The 23,522-nt window shown below is 41.7% G+C and overlaps 1 protein-coding gene across 7 annotated transcripts in view; it reads right to left on the bottom strand.

Moving 5' to 3' along the window:
- NSD2 (nuclear receptor binding SET domain protein 2) overlaps positions 1-23,522 on the bottom strand; it is a 100,682-nt gene that overhangs the window by 59,023 nt on the left and 18,137 nt on the right. For 6 of the 7 annotated variants that reach the window (XR_010608454.1, XM_065660880.1, XM_065660859.1 and 3 more), the window contains exons 1-2: positions 15,940-16,070; positions 1,477-2,102 (exon numbers count right to left, since the gene is read on the bottom strand). Coding sequence is in view for 6 of the 7 variants with exons in the window: in XM_065660880.1 (XP_065516952.1) it covers positions 1,477-2,073 (597 nt within the window). In the remaining variant the exon portion in view is untranslated. Of the gene's footprint in view, positions 1-1,476; positions 2,103-15,939; positions 16,071-23,522 lie in introns of those variants that run through there. The other variant, XM_065660869.1, reaches the window with a different exon arrangement.

Consider the following 23,522-nt stretch of genomic DNA (forward strand, 5'->3'; position numbering starts at 1 on the left):
TACTAAAAGCCACACAACTATGCTAGCCATTGATGCTAACAAATACATCACCTTTCAGTCCAATCTAGCCACGACCAAAGCAAAGAATTACTCCAACTATTGACTGCACCCATCCTTTTTACCTAAGTAGTGATTAGAAAAATCTGAACCAATTTCTGTTGAAACATTCTCCTGTAAAGAATTAAAGAAAGCAAACTAATAAAATTCCTGTAAAAATCAGGATGGATCGGTATAGGATGAGTAACACATTCAAATCATAAATAAACGCTAAATATTTCTGATACTTAGAAGAATGTCTACACAGTCCTGTAAACTCATTAAGTAATTTTAATGAAAATAATGGTAAAGAAAATTAGTAATACAGAAACACGTGTGTGGTGGTTCTCCGCATGTGTGACTTTGGGAGAAAGTAAGAATCAGTGGTGGACTTGGCACTGCTGGGTTAATGGCTGGACTCCATGATTTTAAAGGTCTTTTCCAACCTAAATGATACTATGATTAACTACTAAACCTGCACTTGACAGAAAGCTTACAACATGCATTAGGTGTTTAAGCTGGGACCTGTTTAGCAGCCAAAAGCATTCATTAATTACATATACTACTTATTGAGAAACTTAATATACACAGAAGTATTCCTGCTATGTAGGTTTCTTCCTCTGAGATAAAACGATAGCAAACCACATTCTTTCAAAAGGAGTCTAGCCACAAAAACTAAATAAAGGGGGGAAAGGGCTTCCAGCAGCATTCTTATTTACAACTTGGCAAAGCAAAGTGACATTTCTCTTTCTGCCTGTGTTTAAAAGGAACAAGGAACAGATGAGCTTGGCCACAAAAGCTAAGGACATTTAATACAGTTATCTAGACCTTTTCAATGAATACAATTCACCAGGTTATAGCAAGCAAAACCAGCTCTTTTCAGATGACAAAAAAGGTAGGAAATATATTCCAATTGCTAACCTCTGACAGTAAAGAGCTTAGCTAAGCCAGCTGACAACTGAGCACATTTTGCCTTAATTCAGAACCAGAAACGCAGAAATAGTTAATTTTTTTTTTTTTTTCCTGAAGCATCTGGTTATTAGGAAGCCAGGATACCTCATGCTCCAACAGTTAAAGGCCACCTATAAATTTAGAGGTCTCCCCAGCTCCCCTGCCCAGGCACACATCCTCGCTAGGTCTTGGCTGCATGTCTGGATAAAGTTTCTGTTTCAGACATTCCATGCTACCACATGCCTTGATTTGCTCTGGAGGATTATTTTACTTACATAGAAACAGAATTTACAGGGTACTCTGGCCTAGGCAAGAAACATGGACCAGAACAAGAGTGTATCTGTCCTCCCTTGAGATAAGAGTATCATCGGAAGTGACTTGCTTGTGGAAAGCACCTATTGTAATATGTGAAATGAAGATTAGCATATGAACAAATAAAATCTCAGTATGACTAACAAACCTAATGAAAGAATGTAAAAAAAGTACTACCTTCTTTTCAGTGGGGCTTGAAGTCTTTGATACTAATGCTGCTTCAACAAGACCCTGCTCAAGTAAGGAGTCATATTTTATGCTTCGTTTTCTGCTTCTCCTCTCCTTGTTTGCTGGCTTCTGTTCATTTTCCTCTGACTGAGACACATCTGCACCACTGTCTCCACAAATTGAAGATTCGAAAAGGGGCTTTCCGTTCATGTAGGTCTTGGTGATTTTCAGCTTAATTTCTGGAGAGCCATTCTTGATAGGAGTAGTGTTGGGTGGTGTTCCAACTCCCTTTATCTCCTGGGGTTCAAAGCGCAGCTTGGCATCTTGGGCCCCAGACTCCCCATTAAAAACTCGAGAGGTCAGATCTTTCAATTTATCAGCTGGAATAAATGGAAGAGCCTCATGGCCGTTGTATTTTTGCATGACACCCTCTTGTAGAGTGGCAGAAAGTTGTGCTTTGCCCAAGTAGACCGAACACTCGCGGTTCACTTCACAATTCTGAGTTTTCCCATTGGTATTTCCAAGGATCTCTGGTACCTGCTTCATTTTGATGTAGTTAATTTTTCGAGTTAACAGTTGAGAACTTCTTTTGATGCTAAAGTCCATTCAGCCCAGATGTTTCCAGTCTCACACTGCTATATTAAGACAAAACGATAGAGAATATTTTTAATAACACAGAAATATCAAAAGCTACCAAGTATTCAGATAGATGTCCCCACTAATACTGTATTTCATGCAAGTTTTACTGAAGTGTTGCTTCTTATATCTATCACCAAAATACTTCAATATCTGTTAATATGCATTACAAAAAAAGACCAAGAAAAATTGACTGATGAATCATCGATTTTATTAAAGCAAAAGCAGAGCGCAAAATCACAGCTTTCATTTTAGCAATCTGTTAACAATCTACAGCGTGAGCCTTACCCACACTAATTACTCAGAGGTATTGCACTGTTTAAAACAAGTAAGAGTTAGACCTAAGATAGTATCATTAATAACAACATAAACCAGATGAGTTTGTTTCTAAGAGGTTGTGCCAACATAAAAACCCCACAGGCTGTGTTGTTGTAGCACCTACACCATGGACAGCAGCATCACAAGCTTCTTTTCCTCAACTCTACAAACAGGCCCTCAATCTTCTGTCAAAACACACCTCCTGAGGAAACAAGTCTCCAGACACATCCCAAAGCATGCTGGCTACAAGAACAAACAAAAGGCGAGCATTTTGTGTCATGAGCACCAGCCCACTGGGAAACAGCCAGTCCTTCAGGCTGTGCTGTGCAAAATGTAAATGCTCAAAGCAACTGCTGGGGTTTCAGCTTCTCAATAACAACAATATCACGTAGCACCCATTATTCCTATAGGAATTTGAAAAATAGTCAACAGGTTAAAACTGCACTATTATCTGCCCTATACAGGTTTTCTGAGGGTTCTGCCCTGTCCATATGAACATTATACCATCACGGCAAACAAACGAATCTGGCAGAATGACTCCTTTATGTTCCTAGACCAGGCAAAATGATCATTTTCATTTCTAAAATTCATATGCATAGACTACTCACATTACCAGGTCCAGTGTATACACGATATTGAGAAATATAGCATCATAAATGAAAACTCAGCACAATAATCATCATATCCATGCTCAAGGTAACCAATTTCATATATGCTTAAGTCCAAGAACTGTCACATCAAATACAAAAAATCATCAAATCTAGTCTCGCATGCTCCCAAAATAGTGCAGTAAAACCATGATGAATAACTATTGAATTGTCAGTTGCTATGGAAGAAATCTCTTCTGAATCTCACCACCTTGCTTATTAATGTACACAGCTATAATGCCTACAACTGGCATATTCCTGAAACATACATATTTGCTACCTCTACATCAGCAGTAGCAATGTACTTATTATAATGTAGCTTATATCTGAGCATTACTTTAGCCTGGCAAGCTTAAGGGTGTCAAGCCTGAGCTCAAAGCAACTGGTCAACAGGAATCCCTTTTATTCACAAAGATGCAGGTGGAAAAATAAACTAAAAATCATAACTCTATCACTCTTTTTAGCAAATGCTCCCATCTCCCTAACATGCTGCTCTAAGGTACCTACAAGCTAAAAGGGTCTCTCTCCACAAAAGCCATATAGACTTATTTGAGAGATGAAAACTATCCTTCAGGGACAGAAAGCAGACAGAACAGCTCTTATTCAACAAGGTAAGAAGAGCAAGTATACCTGAACTCCAATGGAATCTGCAACAGGAAAGGTTCCAGCCTTTTCTTAGCCAGCTAAAGCCTGAACTACCATAAAATCTCCAATAAAATGAATGGAAACCAGCAAACTGTATAACCCTTTATAAGAGGAGTCAGAGGTAAAAGGAAAACCAAAACTCTACCAGAACAGGACAAAGAACTCACTAAACCAAAAGAGAAGTTGTGCACTTTCACAAGATCTCTGAAAACATGGGACATGAAACAAACCTCTCAACCCAATTAACAACATAAACATGTTTCAAACTGTGATTCAGCACATTTAACTGAAATCGTATCTATTTTAAGAAACAACTGATGACAAATTCTATAAATTTTCAGGCAAAAGGCGAACCCGTTATGGAACATGTGACACATGTTTATGGAGATGAGAACAAGACTCCCTAAAAAAAAAAAAAAGAAACCCAGACCATTGAATTGTTGCAAAATCTGCGCTTCCTTCCCACAGATTCTTAGCAGACTAAACCAGAATGCAAAACAAGAGATTTGATTTGGGCATCTAAATCCTCTTTAAAAAAACAAGCCTACAAGCCAGGAGCTTTTCTGCGGCTGCAGACGCCCTCCAGTGGTTGCCTGGACCAGCCAGAGCTCCCCCCTGCACTGTCTGACACGCTGCTGCAATCACGGCTTCCCACACGAGGACCAGCACCAACAATGCCTTGCGTGACTCCTCCTGTCCATCAACTACACGGTTAAGTTGAAAAACATTTTTAATATGGTTCCATGAGGTGCTTATCAGGATCTGCACTGAGGCATCTGCATTTTGTAACTATTTTAGTGCGTAATTCTACTAGCATATTTTTTTGTCCTGCTTAATAAGTCATCTTGCTCTCATCACTTATTTCACTAAACTAGGAAGCCATCAAGCTTGAGGCAGACCAGGACAGCTCAAAAAAAAAGCAACAAATAATCACATTATGCTATGTTACTGGTGTACTCAAACTCAAAATGCTGGATGCATTAAAAAAGTGATAGCTGAAGAGTTTCAAAACATAAAAATCATTAGAGCATCACAGAATCATTTAGGCTGGGACTTTGTCAGATCATCTCTAAGCCCCCTGCTTCAATCAGGCCTAACACAGATTAAACTGCTCAAGGCCTTGTCTGGAAAATGACCATTAGGTACCTAAGTGAAAAGATGCCGCTTAAAGAAATCAAGTTACTTTTTCTAGGTAATAAACCTGAGAGCAGCAATTCCGTACCACAAAAATACAAAGACCAGTAAGACCATGCAGTGAAAGACCCTCAACTTTTAAGAGTTACTTTGATCTGCCTAATACATCTGAAGATACACACCATGCAGATTTTAGCCCTTCAGTGAGTGAAGGTTCACTTAACAATTCTCACTAATACATGCCACTAAAAGGAGCCAAAAGCACTGAAAAAGGCCCCTCAAATCACTGGAGCCAAGAGACAACAAATCCAGGAGTGTAACTGGTAAAAGGAATTCAGTGTACCCCAGCCAATAAAGTAAGAAGATGAAGATAAAGGCAGTAATTTGAGACAGCAAGATTATCACAACCAGATTATAGAACATGGAAAATAGACCATGTTTGTAAAAAGATTTAATGGAGCCAAATGAGAAGAGGCTTAAAGTAAGAGGCAGAATAATGGGCAACAATAATAGATGTGAGCACCTATAAGCAAATATAGCCCTATGGGGAGATGAGGCTTGCAGAGAGCAACTGGCAGGTTAGTTACCATCTCTAAGACAACCAACGAAGGGAAACTGCTGATACACATCTCAGCCCTCCTTGTGAAAAAGAAGCTACGTTGTGGGGTTCAGTTAAATGAAAGAAGCCAGCACATACACACATGGGAATAATAAAAGGTTTTGAGAAAGAAGGGAAAAATTGAAGCTAACTGAATTTTGCAGAACCTTTGCCATCCAAAATCCATGGCAGTACAATACCGTAAGCAAGAAAAAGGACTCTGCTCTTTGTGAGAAGAGGACAATGGAGCAGAAAAGAAGAAAAGGGGCAAGGAAAGAAAACGATCAGCAGCAGATAACCAACCAGTACCGTGAGCTTAGAATTAATATTAGAAGACAGGACATGAAAGAATGAAGTGAGATAGATCACAGACAAGATCTGGTTTATCAGAGTTGTAAGAGTAAGGTCCTGAAGCAGCTGAGCAGATGATTAGATTTGGTAGGTAAATGCACTCATGCTGCAACACGGTATCACATGGAAGCAAAAGCAATCCCTTTTTCTAGATTATTCTGTATCTATAGAAAGGGACACCAGGGGGAGGGTAGAGAAAGGAAGGGGACAAAAGCACCACACGCCAGTAGCAGCTAATGAGCTTAAGCTACTATCGTCCCATATTGACTGTCTGGTGACCCAACAAGTATTACTTTTACTAACAAAGAGAAAAAAACATGATGGCCATGGAGTCTGCTGAATAAATGTATTGTGGCCTGTGAACAAACAGTTTTCAGTAAGCAAAAGATGTGAGTTATCAGAGAAAGGTCTCTAGGTATTTTAATCAGACAGTGCCTGCAATGGCTTTGTACACATTTTCATACTAAAAAAACCCTGATTCTAAATAAGACAAATTATTTTGCAGGCATTTTAAAGAATATTAATTACTCGAAGGTCTATCATCTGACAGGAGTCATGAGCCAAATACAGTTAGTCTGCATGTCAGATTCCCCCTTCACTGTCCGGGCCACTATCATTTATGTGATACTTATTATTCATTTCTTCCACATCTGCTGCAATTTCAGAGATGCTTTTCTTGTGTGTCAGAAATAATGGAGTAGTCCATTCCTTCCAATTCTGCCAAAGGGAGTGAACAGAGTAAGTAATCCAAAGAAGCATCGCTATTATATACCACTTCTGGGTTTTTTTCTACGTGTTTTCTTAAAGCCATTTCTCAGGTGAATTACTCAGGGGAGGGAAAGGGGAATGACACACCTCAATACAAATTCACTGTAAAAGAACTTTATCCACAAAAGCTATTTTTATTACCTACAAATGACGCTTTCTGCTGGCACTGAAAAAGCTAATAGATGACTGCTGCTTTTTTCCTCTAAGGATAGCTTTCTGGGAAGTCTTCTCCATTCTCTCACCAATTTTAACAGCAAAGGTTATTCCTATTTTCACATCAGAATTAGCCAAAACACTTGAAAAGATTAGTAAAGATACAATACATTCTTGCCAATACATTTGAAAACTCAAGTATACTTACTCCCATTATCTTGTATAAAATAACTAAAATATCACATAGGAATAGAGATATATTTACTATCTTGCAGCACGCTCTGACTGTTCACTATATTAGAAGAGTAAAAAATTACTACAGGATTTAAATTAAGAAAAGACATAACTGAAAACTGCACTGTGGGCTTGCCAAAAAATGTTACAAACCAGCTCTATCCAGCAAATTCAAAAGCATTCCCTCTCATGAAGAAAACCATCACTGTTGTAGCTGACAAAGAACTGAAACCAATTACACCAAAACTTTCTAACAATTTACCACTTGCCTTAGAAAAAATGTAGGAATGAAAAAAAGTAAGCTTTAGTCCAAATGAGCCAATTTTGAGTTTAAAAGCACCTGAAGCAAAGACTTCATTAGTCTTGCTGTAGATACACAACGATTTCAGTTAACCACTCGGCTAGCAAGACCTATAAAGTAGGTTTAGGCAAGTGCATGAAAATGTCCTTACACTTACAGTCCAGAATCATGTTTATACAGAGATGTAAAATACATTTGCACAAAACCATCAGGCATATCTTGAAAAACGCTTGAAAAAGGGCAGGGTACTTCCAGCTGCATTTATGCTTACATGCCACCCAATTCTTACTTTTTTTTTAATCAAAAAAGTATTGATCTTCTCTAATTTGTTTTGGGTTTGATTCTCCCCCCCCCCAATAAAATTTTAGAACTTCATTGTTATAGTCTGTATTCATCAATTGGAACAAGTATTCACTGACTTCTCACAAAAGCAATGGGTAACACCAGCTTGTACAACTCAGACCTGTAGCATGGCAAGGAAAGAATTTCTTCACTTGAAATGCTCCTTGCTACTGCAGAAAGTGAGCTTACAAAACTAATGGACCTGACTCTTTGTTTCTCCTCAGGAAAAGCTTTTGCAACCAACCCTTGCTGCTGAGGAAAAGGCTAGAAGGCTGCTCATCAGGACTCCTCCCCATTAATTCATTTTCTTCGAAATCAGAAGAAATACTTTTTCCACTGCTGCAGAAATACCAGTTCCACTCCTGCTCCTGGAGTGGGTGGTGAAAGAGGGAGACAGATTTGAGTGAATTCAAATTCCTTTAAAACATCATGTTTCTGTCTGAAGAGAGAATACAGATACTACTGTGGTGGGACCACAAACCAAATAGAAAAGAATTGCTCCCCCTCTGCAGATAAGCAGATGGGAACACTGGTGCCTGAAATGGTAGGAACTACTGGACTTGTCACCAGTATTTAACACAGAAAGGTGGCCCTCAACGGCTGCTTAACAAATGGCTAAAAGAAAAAAGTAATGTTTTCAAATGCAAACTTGAGACTTTTCTGTCTTCTGGAGAGTTCCAAATGGCTCAGCTGAAGGGGATAGCCCCTCTCTAGCAAACCAGGACTCGGTAACTCAATACAGACAGAATACTCCTTCAATCTAGGCGTTTACTCACCAATAAAGTGATGTCCCTATGTCTCTCAGGTGGGCCAGGGTTGTGCATCTGGCTTCTACTTAGCTTGGGAATGAAGCAGTAAATGTAGTCTCAAATAGCTCAGCACTTAGGTGCTGAGTTTCTTCCTTATTGACACTGCTATTTCACCTGGTTCAAGTCTCCTTTAATTTCCCACCCCGTTAATCCTACTGCTTTTTCTTTTCAGGATCCTACCTCTGCTCCTTGCCCTTACTGCCATATGCAGTCATGACGGCACAGTAAATGCCCAAAGCCTCACTGAAAGCATCATAAAATTACTGACTGTGCAAATACTGAGATGGGAAGATCAAATCTGGGAGGACACCACAAAACAAATTATGACTATAAATTACGAATCAAACGGTAATATTAACAAAATGTTATTTGCTCCACCTCTACAGAAATATGTTTCCCAGACCAGACCAGACGGCAACTAATTTTAATACAGAGGATACAATCATTTTTCCGAGACCCGTAAAACTCTTGCTGTCTTTGTCTATAATGGCATGAAAACCTGGGTTTAGATGTCAGAAGCATACTTGGTGCATTGGAATAATTCTAAAAAGCACCATTGTGACACTGGTGATATATGAGGCCCTGTCAATAGTACAAAAGCCTAGCTATATATATATAGGAGAGATTCATAATCTTTATTATGGAGCACTCCTTGGCCAGGTCTTCTGTTGTTCATAAAAACAGCAACACATTGCACTGATAATGTACCTCTCTAATGCAGCCAGGTAATACATAAATATATATATGATTTGTTTCATTGAGTACGTTCCACTTCACACCCCACAACATTTATTTAAATAAGGAACTAGAAGGTAAAGTTCAAAATTAGTTAACACTGACTCAACAGTCCTACGGAATTTTACTTCCAGTCTTGCACTTTTCATCAAGAACTGTATATATCCATATCTGAACAATGTAACTATGTACAACGTAATGCTGGCAGTACTATGCTAATTCTGCTCTATTTTACACGTAGACTGTAACGATGCACATGACTATATTAATTATTCTGTCAATGTACTACCTCAAAGCAAAATGCACACAACTGGTATATGTATGCCAGGAACACTCAATCAACGCCCAAGACTTGAACACTACACACTCTCCAATCAAATCCAAATAGTAGCTACTAAGTGGCCTTTCTGGTTTGGACATTATTTGAAGTATTTCCATGTGCTGGGGCTTCAAAATGCTCTTGCCAAAATACATTACCACCTTTCATCCGCATGGTTCGAGATTCCCTCTCTGTTTCTTCCACTAAGACTACATCAAAAATCTTTCCAGAAGAGTGATTAGCAAAACTGTTACAGGCAAAAGGTGTGGAATTTGAGGCAAGTCAGCTTTCTGGAGATAAAGCGTAGCTTACCCATTTACCTTGGGGTTAAAAAGATAAAACAACAAACCAGTTCCTTCCTGTCCACTTCCCCGAACAGCTGTGTTGAGAGGTCTGCAATGGGCATCTCTTGTCATTTCTGCTGTTCTTCCTCCCAGCACACCACTAGTTCTGTGGATTACTTCACTACCTTGCCAGATTTAGTTCTTTCAACAAATGCTGTTGTATCTCCTTCTTATGGGTAAATCTAGAAAATTTTGACTGTAGAAATAAGTCATGTTAAGCAATTGTAATTGCTTTCCTTACTTTCAGAGTTTCTGAAGACTCAGCTATCACTACCACTACTGAGCCAAGCATTCATCTGATGAAGAGGTTGTACTACCATGACTTACTATGATTTAAGCCTACTACTTGTTTTCTGCACTACTGGTGAATTCCAGTCTTGTTCCACTTCAATTACAGCATTTGTTTCCAGTTTGTTCAGGAGTGCTACTATAAACCAGCTTCTGATGGTCTGCATTTTGCATCCACAGGAAAATCGCAGTATTAATTTCATTCTGAAGTATCTGTTTGAAAGTTCTTGGCAATTACTCCATAAACTGAATGATCCATATTCATATCTTTCATCCCACACTGCTCTCTGAGGTTCAGACTTTGGCTTAAATCCCTCTGGCTTTATTATCAGACTAGAATCTGGGCATTCTTTAGTACAGAGATAACTCCCCAATTTAGATGTTTCTGAGCACTAGTACAGTCAGGTCCTTTGCTCTGATGGCATCCCACCAAGGCTGGCAAGTTCCACAATTCATTTACCTGATACATGATCCTGGGAACCTCAGCTCCACGGACTAACCCATGCCACAGCAGGAATATTTACACTTCAACTTGTTATGAATAAATAAGTTAAATGGATCCCAAAAACTATGCCAGGAGGCTGCACTACTGCATCTCCTTCCTATTGCTTCTTTTATCAGTAGCTTTTAAAAGTATTTCAAATAGTGTTTAGATCGTATTGCTAATAAAATCTTTACTAACCTTGGCCTTCTTTTTTGAAGGTATTTTTGCCACAAATTTTTTCATCTTCTGCTCCTTGTGTATCTCTTATTTAGTAAGGCAGAACTCAGAGGACAGGAGAACACCTGCTATTATGTTTTTACTATGGCAAAGAAAACATGGAATTCTGTTCTCTGCCCTCAAGACCAAATATGTTTAAAGATTATCATAATCTTAGAACACGTATTTTGGTTTTTTTTTTAAATGTGTATTTTAGCATAGATGTGAGCTGATAGTATTTTAGCATTTCAATATGAGGCACAGGCCAGAAGAGGTTTCACAAAGACAGTTAAATGGTCATCTCAGCCATCAGAACAAGACCACCTCGTGCTTCTCCAAAGAGCCACACAGAAAACCAACAGCAGAAGAAATATGTTAAAGCTTCTATGAAGTCTACTTGAATAGCACATCATGCTATAGTTTTCCAATCATTTGCCATGTATGTATCCTTACCCCAAAAATGGATGAATATAAAATAGCTCCGATTTGTGCTGGAGAGCTGAATATCAAAGTTCAAAACAAGATCAAATTGCTATCTTGCACTAAGATAAAAATAGGACAAGGTAAACGGATTGGTACAAAACTAGAAACTGAGCCATCACCTGTTGAGTAACCCTTCCAATTTAACACATGCTTTAAGTCACTTATATGTTTTACTAGTTTCAAATTATGTCAAATACAAGAATCCACATCAGTGGTGCCCAACGGCAACGCAACTTTGCCCAGCATAACAATACTCTGAAGCGTGTATGGGCTAACCACTTCTCTTTTCCATACTTACTAAATCTGACTTCTACAAAACTCTCAAAGATTTTCCAACATCATCTTTCCACATGTAGCTCATCACACCATTGTACTATCAGGACAATTTCCGTGTAATAGTATAATTTCTTAACACTAGCAAGAGGGATAGCAGAAACCTTGCTTTTGGTTAAATCTTTAACAGGTATACACTTACTGCACACAAAATGTATTTTAAAGAAATTATACTCTGGTGTGTGTGACATATTATATGCTTCAGACAGAAGCAGCTTCTCAAACATACCAGAGAGCCAATAGATTATCTGGTGCTAAAGAGTTTCTGTGAGCAAAGTAATGCATAATGGGCTATGCATGAACCTATCATCACCATACACAAGGTATTAGTATATATGATCTGCTCTCCAGAACCTTGCATATTTTTGTAGCTTGCTATTCACCAGAAGGGCAGCAGAAAAGATTATGGTCTAAATTTCCCTTATTGCACATTCCAAAAACTTCTCTTCCTGCTGATGCTAGAAAATCTAAAATAACTATGCAGAACACCATCAAATTGATAAAAACATTAAAAATAGCACTTGATATATCACTTTTGTAATTTCTGTCAGTATAAACTGAAAGGAAAAAAGTAGATACATTATACAGCTGTCTTATCACCTCCAGTGACTGCAGGTCATAAGAGAAGATGATCTGAAGGTGATGATTCAGAAATGTTCCCAGAATCAAAAACCTTCCAAGCACCCATTAATTTTATGAAAGAGCTAACTGACCCATTCAACCAGCTCCATGAATTTACAAGCTGCAGGTTGGCTATTGGCAAGTACCCCCTAAGTCCTCCACAATTACGCACCAAAGGGAATTTGGACTCACATGGCAAGCTCTGATGGGAAATTGTTTTCTCTCTCCACTTTGCCACCTGACCACTTATCCTGGTGCCATATTCCATCTCTGCCTTCTCATTTACACCACCAAGATTCCAGCACATCCTCAGTGAGGGCATTTCTCAAAGCTACATCCTAACTGGAAAGCGATGCTTCTTGGAAACATGGACTTCTCTGCCTAGATCCACATCAGTATCTCCATTCCTTTTTCTTCCAAAAACTAGACTAGAGAATTATACCAGGTCTATCACCTACCGCATTATTACTCATCCCACCAAGCATTTCTGTATTGGTGTTTGACTACTGAATGTTAGGGTATCTTCTGTTTTCAGGGATACCAATCAGTGGATGCTTCCCACTATGCAGCACAGTGCTCTCAAGAAGTGAAAATTCCATCCACCCCCACCCCCCACCAAAAAAAAGGCTAGGTGCTTTACCTTGTTCTATATAGTACATACTTGCCATTTTCATGCATGCAACCACCTCCTATGCTTAAAACCTAACAGATGTCTTGTACGTATGTAAGCAGGAATGACCAGAGGTGACCCAAATGCTGCAAGAATTATGCTTATATCTTCCGCTCTTCATAAACCTACATCCTTGATCCAGTAATCCGACCAGAGCAGGTGAACCTTTGTAGAGGTATGGAGTCCTGAAGCAGTCAATAGGCTTTACTGACCACAAGGAAAGAGCTGCATTTATCAGTCTGTAGAAATAAGGCCTCACTTAGGAATCAGTGACACCAGTGGAACAAAAAGCAGGCTCAGTGCAAAAGTGAGAGGTGAATGGGCCATGAACAATAGGATACTGAAAAACAATTCTTTCTTGCCATTCCTTGGCTATCTTGTGTCAAAATCATTGCTAACCTACGTATATATAAATAAATAAATATACATACACACACATCTATATACCCATAAACATCAATTTCACCACCCAAATATTTATTAGAAAGCAAAAAACAATCATTTCTGCTTCCAGTCTAAAATAAACTGGGGTTGACTGTGGTGTAATATCCAGTCTATTGCATGCAGGCAGTAATTTAAATGCAATAGTCTCATCTGCAAAGCAACCGCTGGCTTCAGAAAAAGCATGTAGCCCTACAGATATTAAAACACTGTTTTTTTCATTCTTACTAGCCATTTGGTGGACTTGTATTGAACCAAAACGAAACATATGCTACATTTAATTTCAATTTCCTAAACCACTTTAAATCTACACCCTTAAAGCATAAGTTTCTTCTGATATTTCTTCTGATATTTTCCAATCATATTTAGTAAATCAGTAGGTTTTACAATACTTTTAATATCTGAATTTTTCCAAGTATATATGAGTGTGGACACTCCTATAACCTTCACAAGAACCAGCCATACAGTCTCCATGAATATCCAGAGCTTTGAAATACAAAACTGTCATATTTTCTGATGGCTGCATACAAGATGAAAATCCCAGGACGTTTTAATACATGGGATACAGATGTTTACTAAAACAACCAAAACTGCACATACTGTTAAGTACAGAGCCCTGAATCCTCCTGCAAAACAGTGGTTTTATTCAATGAATACATCAAATAGTCAAATACCATGCTGTGAAATTGAGGAGTTTATTAAGGTTGATATGCTGCATTTCCTGAACAGAATTCCCACAGCAAAACAAGCAAATAAGAGCTTCAGTGATAAATTGACAGAAATCCTACTAATGTACGAACATTTTGGTGAAGAACCAGGTTATTCTTGCAGCTGAAGCCACACATTCCATGTTTCAGGAATCCTAGTACGCATACATGTCTGTTTAAACCACCAGCAAGGACTCTGCAAAATCTATTACAAACTTCACTGCTGCCCTACAGTGTTTATAGTTACCTTCCTTAGATATCTGAAAAGCCTAAATGCCAAACAGATCCTCCTTCTTGTTTTGGGGTCTTTTTTAAAGCAGACCTCATTTAGTTTACCTGGTGTGGGCAGCACTAGCTCCTAAATTCTAAATTTAAGGATCATTACAAACCATTTTTAACGCAAATACCAATAAGAAACTATTCACGCCCATAAAATACACGGGCAATGACTGATACCAGCCTCCTGCCTGTTTAATGGCTGTTAGGCCAATTTTCTCTGAAATGTGTTTAAATACGGTGTTTACTCTCTGTGTACTTCTACTAGCATTTACTCCTCCTTTCAGACAACATATTTAAAACAAAACAACCACCAAAACCAAAACGCAAAGTATAAATATGTTCAAGAAGTATGGCAAATTCCCTTTTCCACCCCCAGAGCGGTAAAGCCACAGCGGATGAGCTGTAACTATGGCCCTGGGAATACAAGTTCCCCAGGCTCTTTTACCACACAAATATCAATTCAAGTTACAAGAGCCCTATCCTCTTATACTTAATGGGAGATTGAGCCAACAAGCCTGCACGCCTTCCCAGGAATGTTTTCTTCCCGTTTTCCTAACAAGGCTCTCCTCCCGAACAGGTCCAGGATGGACTGCAGAAGGGTGTAAGGAGAAGGATCATCACACCAGTGTTTAGTGGAGGAATAAATCAAACATGGCTTCCCCCTCCATACATTTCCAGAGTTACATTCACTCCTGCTGCCGTACAATCCCAGTCCTACCCGGAGGGAAGGGGCAGGAGCAGCCTCCACCTCCTCACACACTCACCGCCACGGGGGGGACGTTTGCAGCCACCCCATCCCTTCAGGAGGCGGTTTAAACCCTGGGGGAGGCTTTTTTTCCTTTCCTCCTCCTGCTCTTCCCCCCTCCTCCGGTTTTCCTTCTGATTTGCACTGATTGATCCCCCCTTCCCCAGGGAAGGGAGGTGGGACGGGTGAGCACCTCTCCATTACCCCTTTATGTTGCCCCCGACCTCCCGCAGCGCCAAGAAGGAGAAGGGCAGGGGGGGGAAAGGATGAAGCTGCAACAGCCGGGACTCGGCATCGCTCCTTTCCGCTCCTCCGCCACCCAAGAGTCAGGCCCAGCCAGCAGCAGGAATCCTGCGGCAGCCGCCGGGGGAGGGCGGCCGGGGAACCCGCGGCCCCTCAGCCAGGGCCAGGTAGCGGGGGGGGGGGAGAGGAGGGAAAGGGACAGGGGGGAGCGAACAAAAAAACCCTCCTCCGGGGAAAGGTGAAACAGGAGCTGCGGCTGCCGGGGCAGCGCGATGGACATGGCGGGGCGCCGGCGGTAAGTTTGAGGGGAGCGGAGCCCCGTCGAGGAGGAGTCCCTGAGGGGAACGGCAGGAGCCGGGGGGCGGGGGGGGGGGGGGGGGATGCTCCACGACGGGACCCCCGGCCCCCACAGCGCTGTGCTGCTCAGAGCCCGCGGTCCCAGCCCGGGAGGCTGCTCCCGGTGACCGCGGCGAGGCGCGGAGCCGGGCGGCGGCATCCCCACGGGCCGGGGAGCCTCGCCGCCGCTCCCGCCTCCCGCCCGGGGCCTGCGGGAACGTGCCCCGGGTGCCTCCTCCCTTCCCCGGGGAGGCGGCGGGGGCTGGGCCGGGCGCGCTGCCGGCCCACTGACCTGTGCCCTAGCGCATCCTTCTGCCCCGAGAGCCGAGCGGAGGCGGCGGCGGCGGCGGCCCGGTGCCGGGGAGCGGCGGCGGCGGCGGGAGCTGGAGCGACACGGCAACAGCGGCGGCGGCTCCGGCGGTCCTGCGCGCCGGCCCCGCCCCCTCCTCCGGCCAGAACCAGCGCGAAAAATCCGGGCCGCTGATTGGCCGCTGCCGCTGCGCTGCCCCCGGAGCGGCTGTTTCAAATCCCCCCGCACGGAGCCGCCCGCACGCGCGGCCCAGCGGCCGCGAGCAGCGCCACAGACAGCGCCGGCGGGGGGGGAGCGGGGCAGGACCGGGGGGGGAGCGGGGCAGGACCGGCAGGACCGGGGGGGGGAGCGGGGCAGCTCTGGCAGGACCCGGGGGGGGGGGGGGGGGGGGGGGGGCGGTGGGAGGGGAGCGGGGCAGCCCTGGCAGGACTGGTGTGGGGGGCAGACCGGGGCCGCCCTGGCAGAAGGAGACGGGTGGAAGGGGAGGGAAGGCTGCGGCGTGAGGTGGGGATGAAGGCGGGAGCTGTGTGGGGCCCGGCCCGCCGCGGCGGCGGCGGCGGGCCCAGGTGGGCGAGAGCGCGTCGAGGGCCCGCAGGCCCCGCTGAGGTGGTGGGAAGCACCGGTTTGGTCTGCAGGGCCAGGTGAGCGCTCGTGGCTCTGTACCGGGCGCTGGTGGGGCTGCGTATCGAATCCTGTGTTCAGTGCTGGGCCCCTCACTGCGAGAGAGACATTGAGAGACAGAGCAGGGCTAGAGAAAAGCAATGGAGCTGGGGAAGAGTCTGGAGCACAAGTGTGATGGGGAACGGCTGAGGGACCTGGGGATGTTTATAGTCCGGGGAAGAGAAGGCTCGGGGAGGGATCTTAATCGCTTTCCACAACTGTGTGCGAATGGAGGTTGTAGTGAGGTGGGGTCGGTCTCTTCTCGCAAGTAACAAGCGATAGCATAAGGGGTAAGGGCCTCAAGCTGCACCAGTGAAGGTTTCGATTGGATATTAGAGTCATGGAGAGGGGGCTCAGGTATTGGAACAGGCTGCCCAGCGCAGTGGTGAGTCACGGACCCTGGTAGTGTTCGCACACCATGTGGATGAGGCCGTCAGTGACATGGTTTAGTGATGGTCTTGGCAGTGCTAACGGTTGGATTTGATGATCTTAAATATCTTTTCCAACCTACTAGATTCTATGATTCTGTTTTTAAAGTATTTTTTAAATATATATCGCTATGTATCCCTCCTCATCTGCTGGCGTCAGTGACCGTACATGTGCGCCCGCTGAACATCCTGATTTAAGCCAAATGTTTTGAGTTTCCCCACAACTGCACACAATTTTGAGGCTGTTGGATAGTTGTAAGAACCCAAGTGTGCCTGGCTGTGAATTACCCGTGCTGTCTCTCTGGAAGTATGGCCTGGTTTAGAGGGTTTTTTTTCTTGCATCAAAATACATACATGTGCTTGCAATTTACCAATTGAAAGCATAGCTATTTGGGTGGATTTTTTTTAGGCCAAATCGTTAAATACCTGTCATGTTACGACAGGAACAAATATTCTCATGAACTGTTGCACCAGATAACGTAAAGCAGGTCACAGCCAACTGTCTGGATGGTTTGATCAAGGGCTTGTGGAGCTCTGGGAACCTGTTTTCTGTGTAAGGTAGAGAATGCAGCTCTTTGGTGCTGTGAGAATGTGTTAACCTGGTAGCTAAGGGCTTAATACAACCCCTGTGCAAGGTAAACTGATGACAATGGAGGAGGGAACTCGCCAGCATCAGCCTGCTGGATAATGGTGAATTACACCATCTGTCACGGGCTCTTTTATTTATTTTTTTTTGTGTAATCCTTAATTCGCTTTCATATGTTAAAGCTTGTCCATGTTTTACCCATGTATTTAATGGTGGGTGCACCTTAGCATAGCATTTAACAGCTGAGGGGTGCAAACTTAGTGTTATTTAGTAATGAAAAACTTAATCATCAGCTGATTAAAACCTTAATCTCAAAGTGGCAGAGGGAAATCTCTCTGTAGTGATAAAGGTTCCTTAGCTTGTTTTACAGTCTGCCTATAAAATAAAAAAAGAAGGCACTATCTTTAAGGTGTTAGACCAACAAGATTTTGCTTCTGAATGTCAGTATTTACAGCATTAAAGAAGTGCATCACATTTTAGAATAGTTAGCTTGAATTAAGAGTAACAACATCTTGCAGCTTCCTTTCTAAAGTTGAGTTATATGCATTTACAGGGGGAAGAGGGAGATGTTTTCTAATTAAAAACAGAGACACCATTATCAATACAAATAATCAGAAGTGTAAATACGTGAATCCTGTTGTTTTGCTACAATAAGGGCATGTACAGGTGTGCTTCCACAATTGAACAATAATACTAATATATTAAAAGTACAGAGCATGACATGTTTGCGGGGGTGCTTGCTGTGTTGTCCCCCCTGTCCCTGCCATGTGTCGCCTCCCAAGAAAAAAACACTCCAACCTTGTATAAGAACCCAGGTTAGTCATCAATAACTGGCATGCTACAAATGCATCATCTCCTTTCTCTTGGGAATGAATTCTGGGTTCAGGCTCAATGATCCAAATTCATCTCTGTGTGACTTATAAAAGAGTAACAGGTTTTTATTCTGTACTTATTACTAATGCATAAGATCCCCTGGATAATGCAGTTCTTGTTTGCCTTCCTCCTGGTCAGTAGGCCGGAGTGTCAGTTGAGATTTAGGTGGAAAGACTTTGCTATCGTGGTCAAGGTGGCAACAAATCTTCCTTGGTCCTTTCAACTCCTATAGACCACTGGCCTTGTCTATGCTGCTAAGATTTGCAGCCACGTAATTACCTCCTGATAGACCCACCATGTGAATTTCCAGGAAAACTGATGCTGGGAGTTAACACCTTTAACTGGAATAGCACCAGTTTCTACTGTCCATAGACACTGGTGCAAACTTCTCCAATGTCATGACCCTTTTAAACAGCAACTGCATGTGAGGGTTTCTTTCATTTCAAAAAGAACTGTCTGTTTTCTTGAGCTCATATCGTGATGATAAAAATCCCTCATTTTTTCCACTGCAGTACACAAAGAGGTCGATTCTTCGGTTCTTCTGAACTTCTGAGTTCCAAAAAGTTTTAACTTCCAATGGTATAAATAAACAGGCAGTGCAGAATGAGCTTGTGCTGACAAATAACAGGCACGCTGCATTACACATGAGTGATGACTCCAAAAGAGTTGAAGTACATGTGCTCTAATCTCTTTCTAGGACCTGCGAATTCCCAGACTGAACCTCTAGGAGGTTTTATTCTCTTTCATTTAGCCAATATTTTTTACCAGTTTGATGTTTCTTGGGTAGCCAAAACAGGTCATTGAAAACAGAAGATGTACAGCTGCATCAGAGAACAGTATTCCTTTATTAATGACGCCTGTTTCATTTGGTATCTAAACTTTTATTGCTCCTTACTTTCAACTTCTATGGACATACTGTGTTAAGAAATAGTATCAAGGTCAATATCCTGCCTGTTCAGCTCAATAAAGGAATTTAAATAAATGCAGTGGCTGCATATCATTCTGAAATATTTAAATATTTTAGAGACTATCAATTGGTTACTAGGTCAAAATTTAAACACTTCCAAGATCATTTATTCAGCAGTAATGGTAGTCAGTGCCCCTGACTTCAGGCAGATGTTGGGGGATGCTGAAATTCTGAAGCTGAAGAAAGACTGCGTTGCCATAACAAGGACAGACAGTGCCTGAGAGGCAAAGGCCTACATGGCCGTTGCTGTCGTTTTACTGCATTAGGCAGAGCTCGGAAGCTAATTCTACGTGTGTGGCGCTGCTCCATGCAGCAGTGCAGAGCTCTCTCCCCTGAGAGTTCTGTCAGCCCTGTTCACAAGGGGATGGGGCACATTTTGGGGTACTTCTTGCTATTAGAAATAATGGAGATTAGCAGTCTCCATACTAAAGCTTTGTCTTTCTCCTAGCAAAGGCCAACTGTATTGCACATTTAATCTCATTGTAGATCTTTGTGGCAGGAGCTTCATGTTTACATTTCTCTCCTGTATGGATACTAAGGATTGATTGCTTTCTGAATTCCTTTCTTGTATCCCTTTTTATTTTGTTTCAGGATTTTACATAATCATCTGTTTAGTAAATATTTTCCTGAATGCAGATCATCTTGGTGGCAATGTAAACAGAACTACAAGTAGAGTTAAGCTGAAGTCACGTGAGTGCAGTCGATGAGTTAGATATTCCCAAGTTAGTACAGCAGCACAGCATGTTTACAGTGTTTATTGCACTACAGGTGTTTAATTAGATAAGGACTGTACTAGGCCATATAGAATCTACAGATGTAGGGTTTTTCTTGCTTCACAGACTTTTTCACCTATAAAGGCTAAACACTGACAATGTAGTGCTACTTCAAATTGTGAATGCAATGGAAAAGTTAATACTGCTCATTGTACCGTTTGGTTGTAGCAGTGCCACAGAGAGATCTTCCCTGTGGTCCCTCCTGTCACCATTACTCTCTCCAATGCTGTCAGCTGGTGAACCATCACCTGAGCGCTGATTTTGGCCAGCAGTCCATGTTCTTCCTTTAGATTAACAGTAAGTGTTGTTTTCAACCTGCCTGAACCCCATCTGAACCTATTCTTAACTATGTAAGTCAAGCATCCTTCAGCATGTCAGTCCATGTGTCATCATGACTTCTCAGAAGCCTCACCAACATGTATGCGTTTGTCTTTGGCCATGCAACGTCCTGCATGCTGTTTAATATGAAGACAGCAAGCTGTTGATTTAGAATTAAGAGTAAATGAAGTATAAAACTTAAATCAGCATTTCAAAATATTTTTTATTAAATATAGCATAGTCATCATAAAATTATAGTACTAAATGTTCTTGAGAACCAACACATCCATTTGCTAATTAATTTGAATCAAAGTTCACTGCAAATGGTTATTTAAAAAAAATCAGCATTGTGTATTAAACTTGCTTTTACTTTTAAATTAGCTTGAAAATGAGAAGGTTCAGGCTTGTCAGGCTTTTTGTGTGTTTTGTGTCATCTCATAGAAAAACAGTATTTTTTAACTGACTGTTGATCCTTTGGGAAAGGAAAATTATCTGCTTAGAAAATTTCAAACAGAATTAGTCTCTGTCCAAATGAGACATCCTAAATGCAACTATAGCTTATAGCTTGAATACTGTTCTGAGTAAGAAATGGTAAACTTGAAAATATTCAGTTAAATATGAATCTTTTCATACTATGAGTTACACACTGGTCTGTTTACCAGATATTTTTTCCATTAGGAAAAGAATGGAGTAAATACCACTTTTCTCACAAACATCTAGCTCTATTTGCATCATTTGTGCTGAGCAGAAGGAAGAAGTGTCATTGAGGGGGCAAAAGGATGAGGAAAGTCAAAGACATGAGGGAATGGGATACATCTTCAGGGGAAGGCAGAGGCCAGGAGAAAGAAAAACTAAGGAGCATGTCCCTGCTGTTTTCCAGTGTTGAAATGATAAAAACCAGCTGTATACCAGCTCTGAGCAGTTAACATGCTCCAGCCTGGTACAAGTAACTTAAGCATAGTAATAAATTTATCTATAGAAGCTGTATGTCTCTAATTATCTTTGACATCAGTATGACTTAATTTAAACATTGCTGACATTCAGAATAAAATAAATCTAATCTATGTAGAAACACACAGCTTGAGGATTCAAAACACATTAACTCTTCTATCTATTGATAGCACAGTATGTTCCTGTGTTTATAAACATAAACTTAATCTCATTTAGAAGTATAAATACTGAAATACATTCATAATCAGAATTAATGTTTAGCACTGCAGAGCAAAACTAGTTTTCTTGCAATATGTTTGGTATGCATTTCTAGATGTGAGCTTGTTGAGGCTAAAGCTTAACTGTAACTCAGCTTTTGAGGAGCTGGAATGTAGGTTTGAATGTTAATTCTGCTGCATTTCAAATTACTGACTTATGTTTAATCTTCACGCAATTACTGTTCAGCGATAAATACAATGTGGTAAGTTATACAGCAATAGAAGTCTTGAGGGGTTTGTTTTTTTCATTTTGGCAGAGAAGTGACTATTGATATTTCCACTCTATGCCAGTGCCAAAGAATAAAGTTTGTTCAGGGTTGAATAGGCCAGATAGATAATGCTACTTCTGTTTTCAGCAGATGCTAATCCAGTGTTTTATTTTGCACATATATTAATCTTTGCTGCCTCAGTACAGAATGGTGAGGGGAACTATGCCGGTCCTAAAGGTTAATTTCGTTCTTTTTTAAGGCATGCTATTATTCTGTTAACAGTAATTGCTCTTTTTTGAATGATTAATTTGATCATATGAACTGTTTCTAATTATGTCGGTGGCTGGCAATTTCCTGTACTGAGAAATCGTAGCTGTGATCATATCCCATTTACTCACTATATATGCCCTGAGAAAAATGCTCATTGACAGATGTTTTCAGAAATACTCACTGAGTTTTAGAACTGTTTGGAGGCTTTCTATAAGATGCCTTGCATTTGTTTTATATTGGTGTTGAGTACATGCAAATGTACTTGACAAATGAGGGCTAGTACAACTGGATTTGAGGCACAGGATGGGCAGGTTTGCAAACGCAGGCCCTAACTGCTAAATTATCACCTGTGCTGCTTTTGCTGTGAAAACTGGAAGGAGTAGGACATGTTTCTTGCACATTTTACCATGTTCTTACACTCTTCTTGAGCTTGCTATGCTCACTCCTCTAAGCTATATTTGTTCACATCAGTTACTGATGTAAGCCAGAGCTTACACTTTGCAAATTGGTGCAGGCATTTTATGAGACACTCCTGCTTGGTGAACAAGCCCTACCAGGGAGGGAAAGGCAGCTGCTGAGCTGCCTGCAGGAGTTATACTGCGGCTCACTGTCAGCAGCTCAACCTTACGTGCAAGAGTGATCCCACTGTGGCAGTTCTGGCTCCAGTGCCGAATCTGCATCCAGTTTACGCACAGCAGAAAACCATTGGACTGTCTCAGCTGCATTTACAGCAGCTGAACCAAACTGTGATTCAAATGAAGAATGTGCTCAGCAGAGGTGCTGGGCTTGGCCAGCGCGTAGGAGACAGCCTACATGAAGATTCACCCACTCTATGTTGTCTCACACTGAAGCTGGGCATGGTTTTAGTGCCATTTTGCTAATAACACCAATGTTCGTATGGACACAAGCCACCATGTGTTGGACACACTTCCTTCTGCAACTGTTACAGCAAGTGGGCATGCAGTATTTGCTAAAAGACTGAGGTTACATCCATCTTCTGGGTGTGAGCAGGAATAAACTGTTTGCATAATCCAAACTAAGAGACTAACACTTAAATGGCACTCAGAATTCAGGAGTTTAATCTGTGATTCAAAGCCCCAACTTTTGTCTCACACCCAGAAACCCTTTATTGAGGGTTGGAGGAGGTACTTTTGCCTCTGACTAAAAGTACACCACTCACAGCATGCAGCTCACCTAAAATACTTGGAACCTGAAACTAAGCATTCTCTCTGGTGATCACGGAATCATTCAGGTTGGGAAAGACCTTCCAGAG

The sequence above is a fragment of the Lathamus discolor genome, chromosome 1 (assembly GCF_037157495.1).
Source record: "Lathamus discolor isolate bLatDis1 chromosome 1, bLatDis1.hap1, whole genome shotgun sequence".
Lineage (NCBI taxonomy): Eukaryota > Metazoa > Chordata > Aves > Psittaciformes > Psittacidae > Lathamus > Lathamus discolor.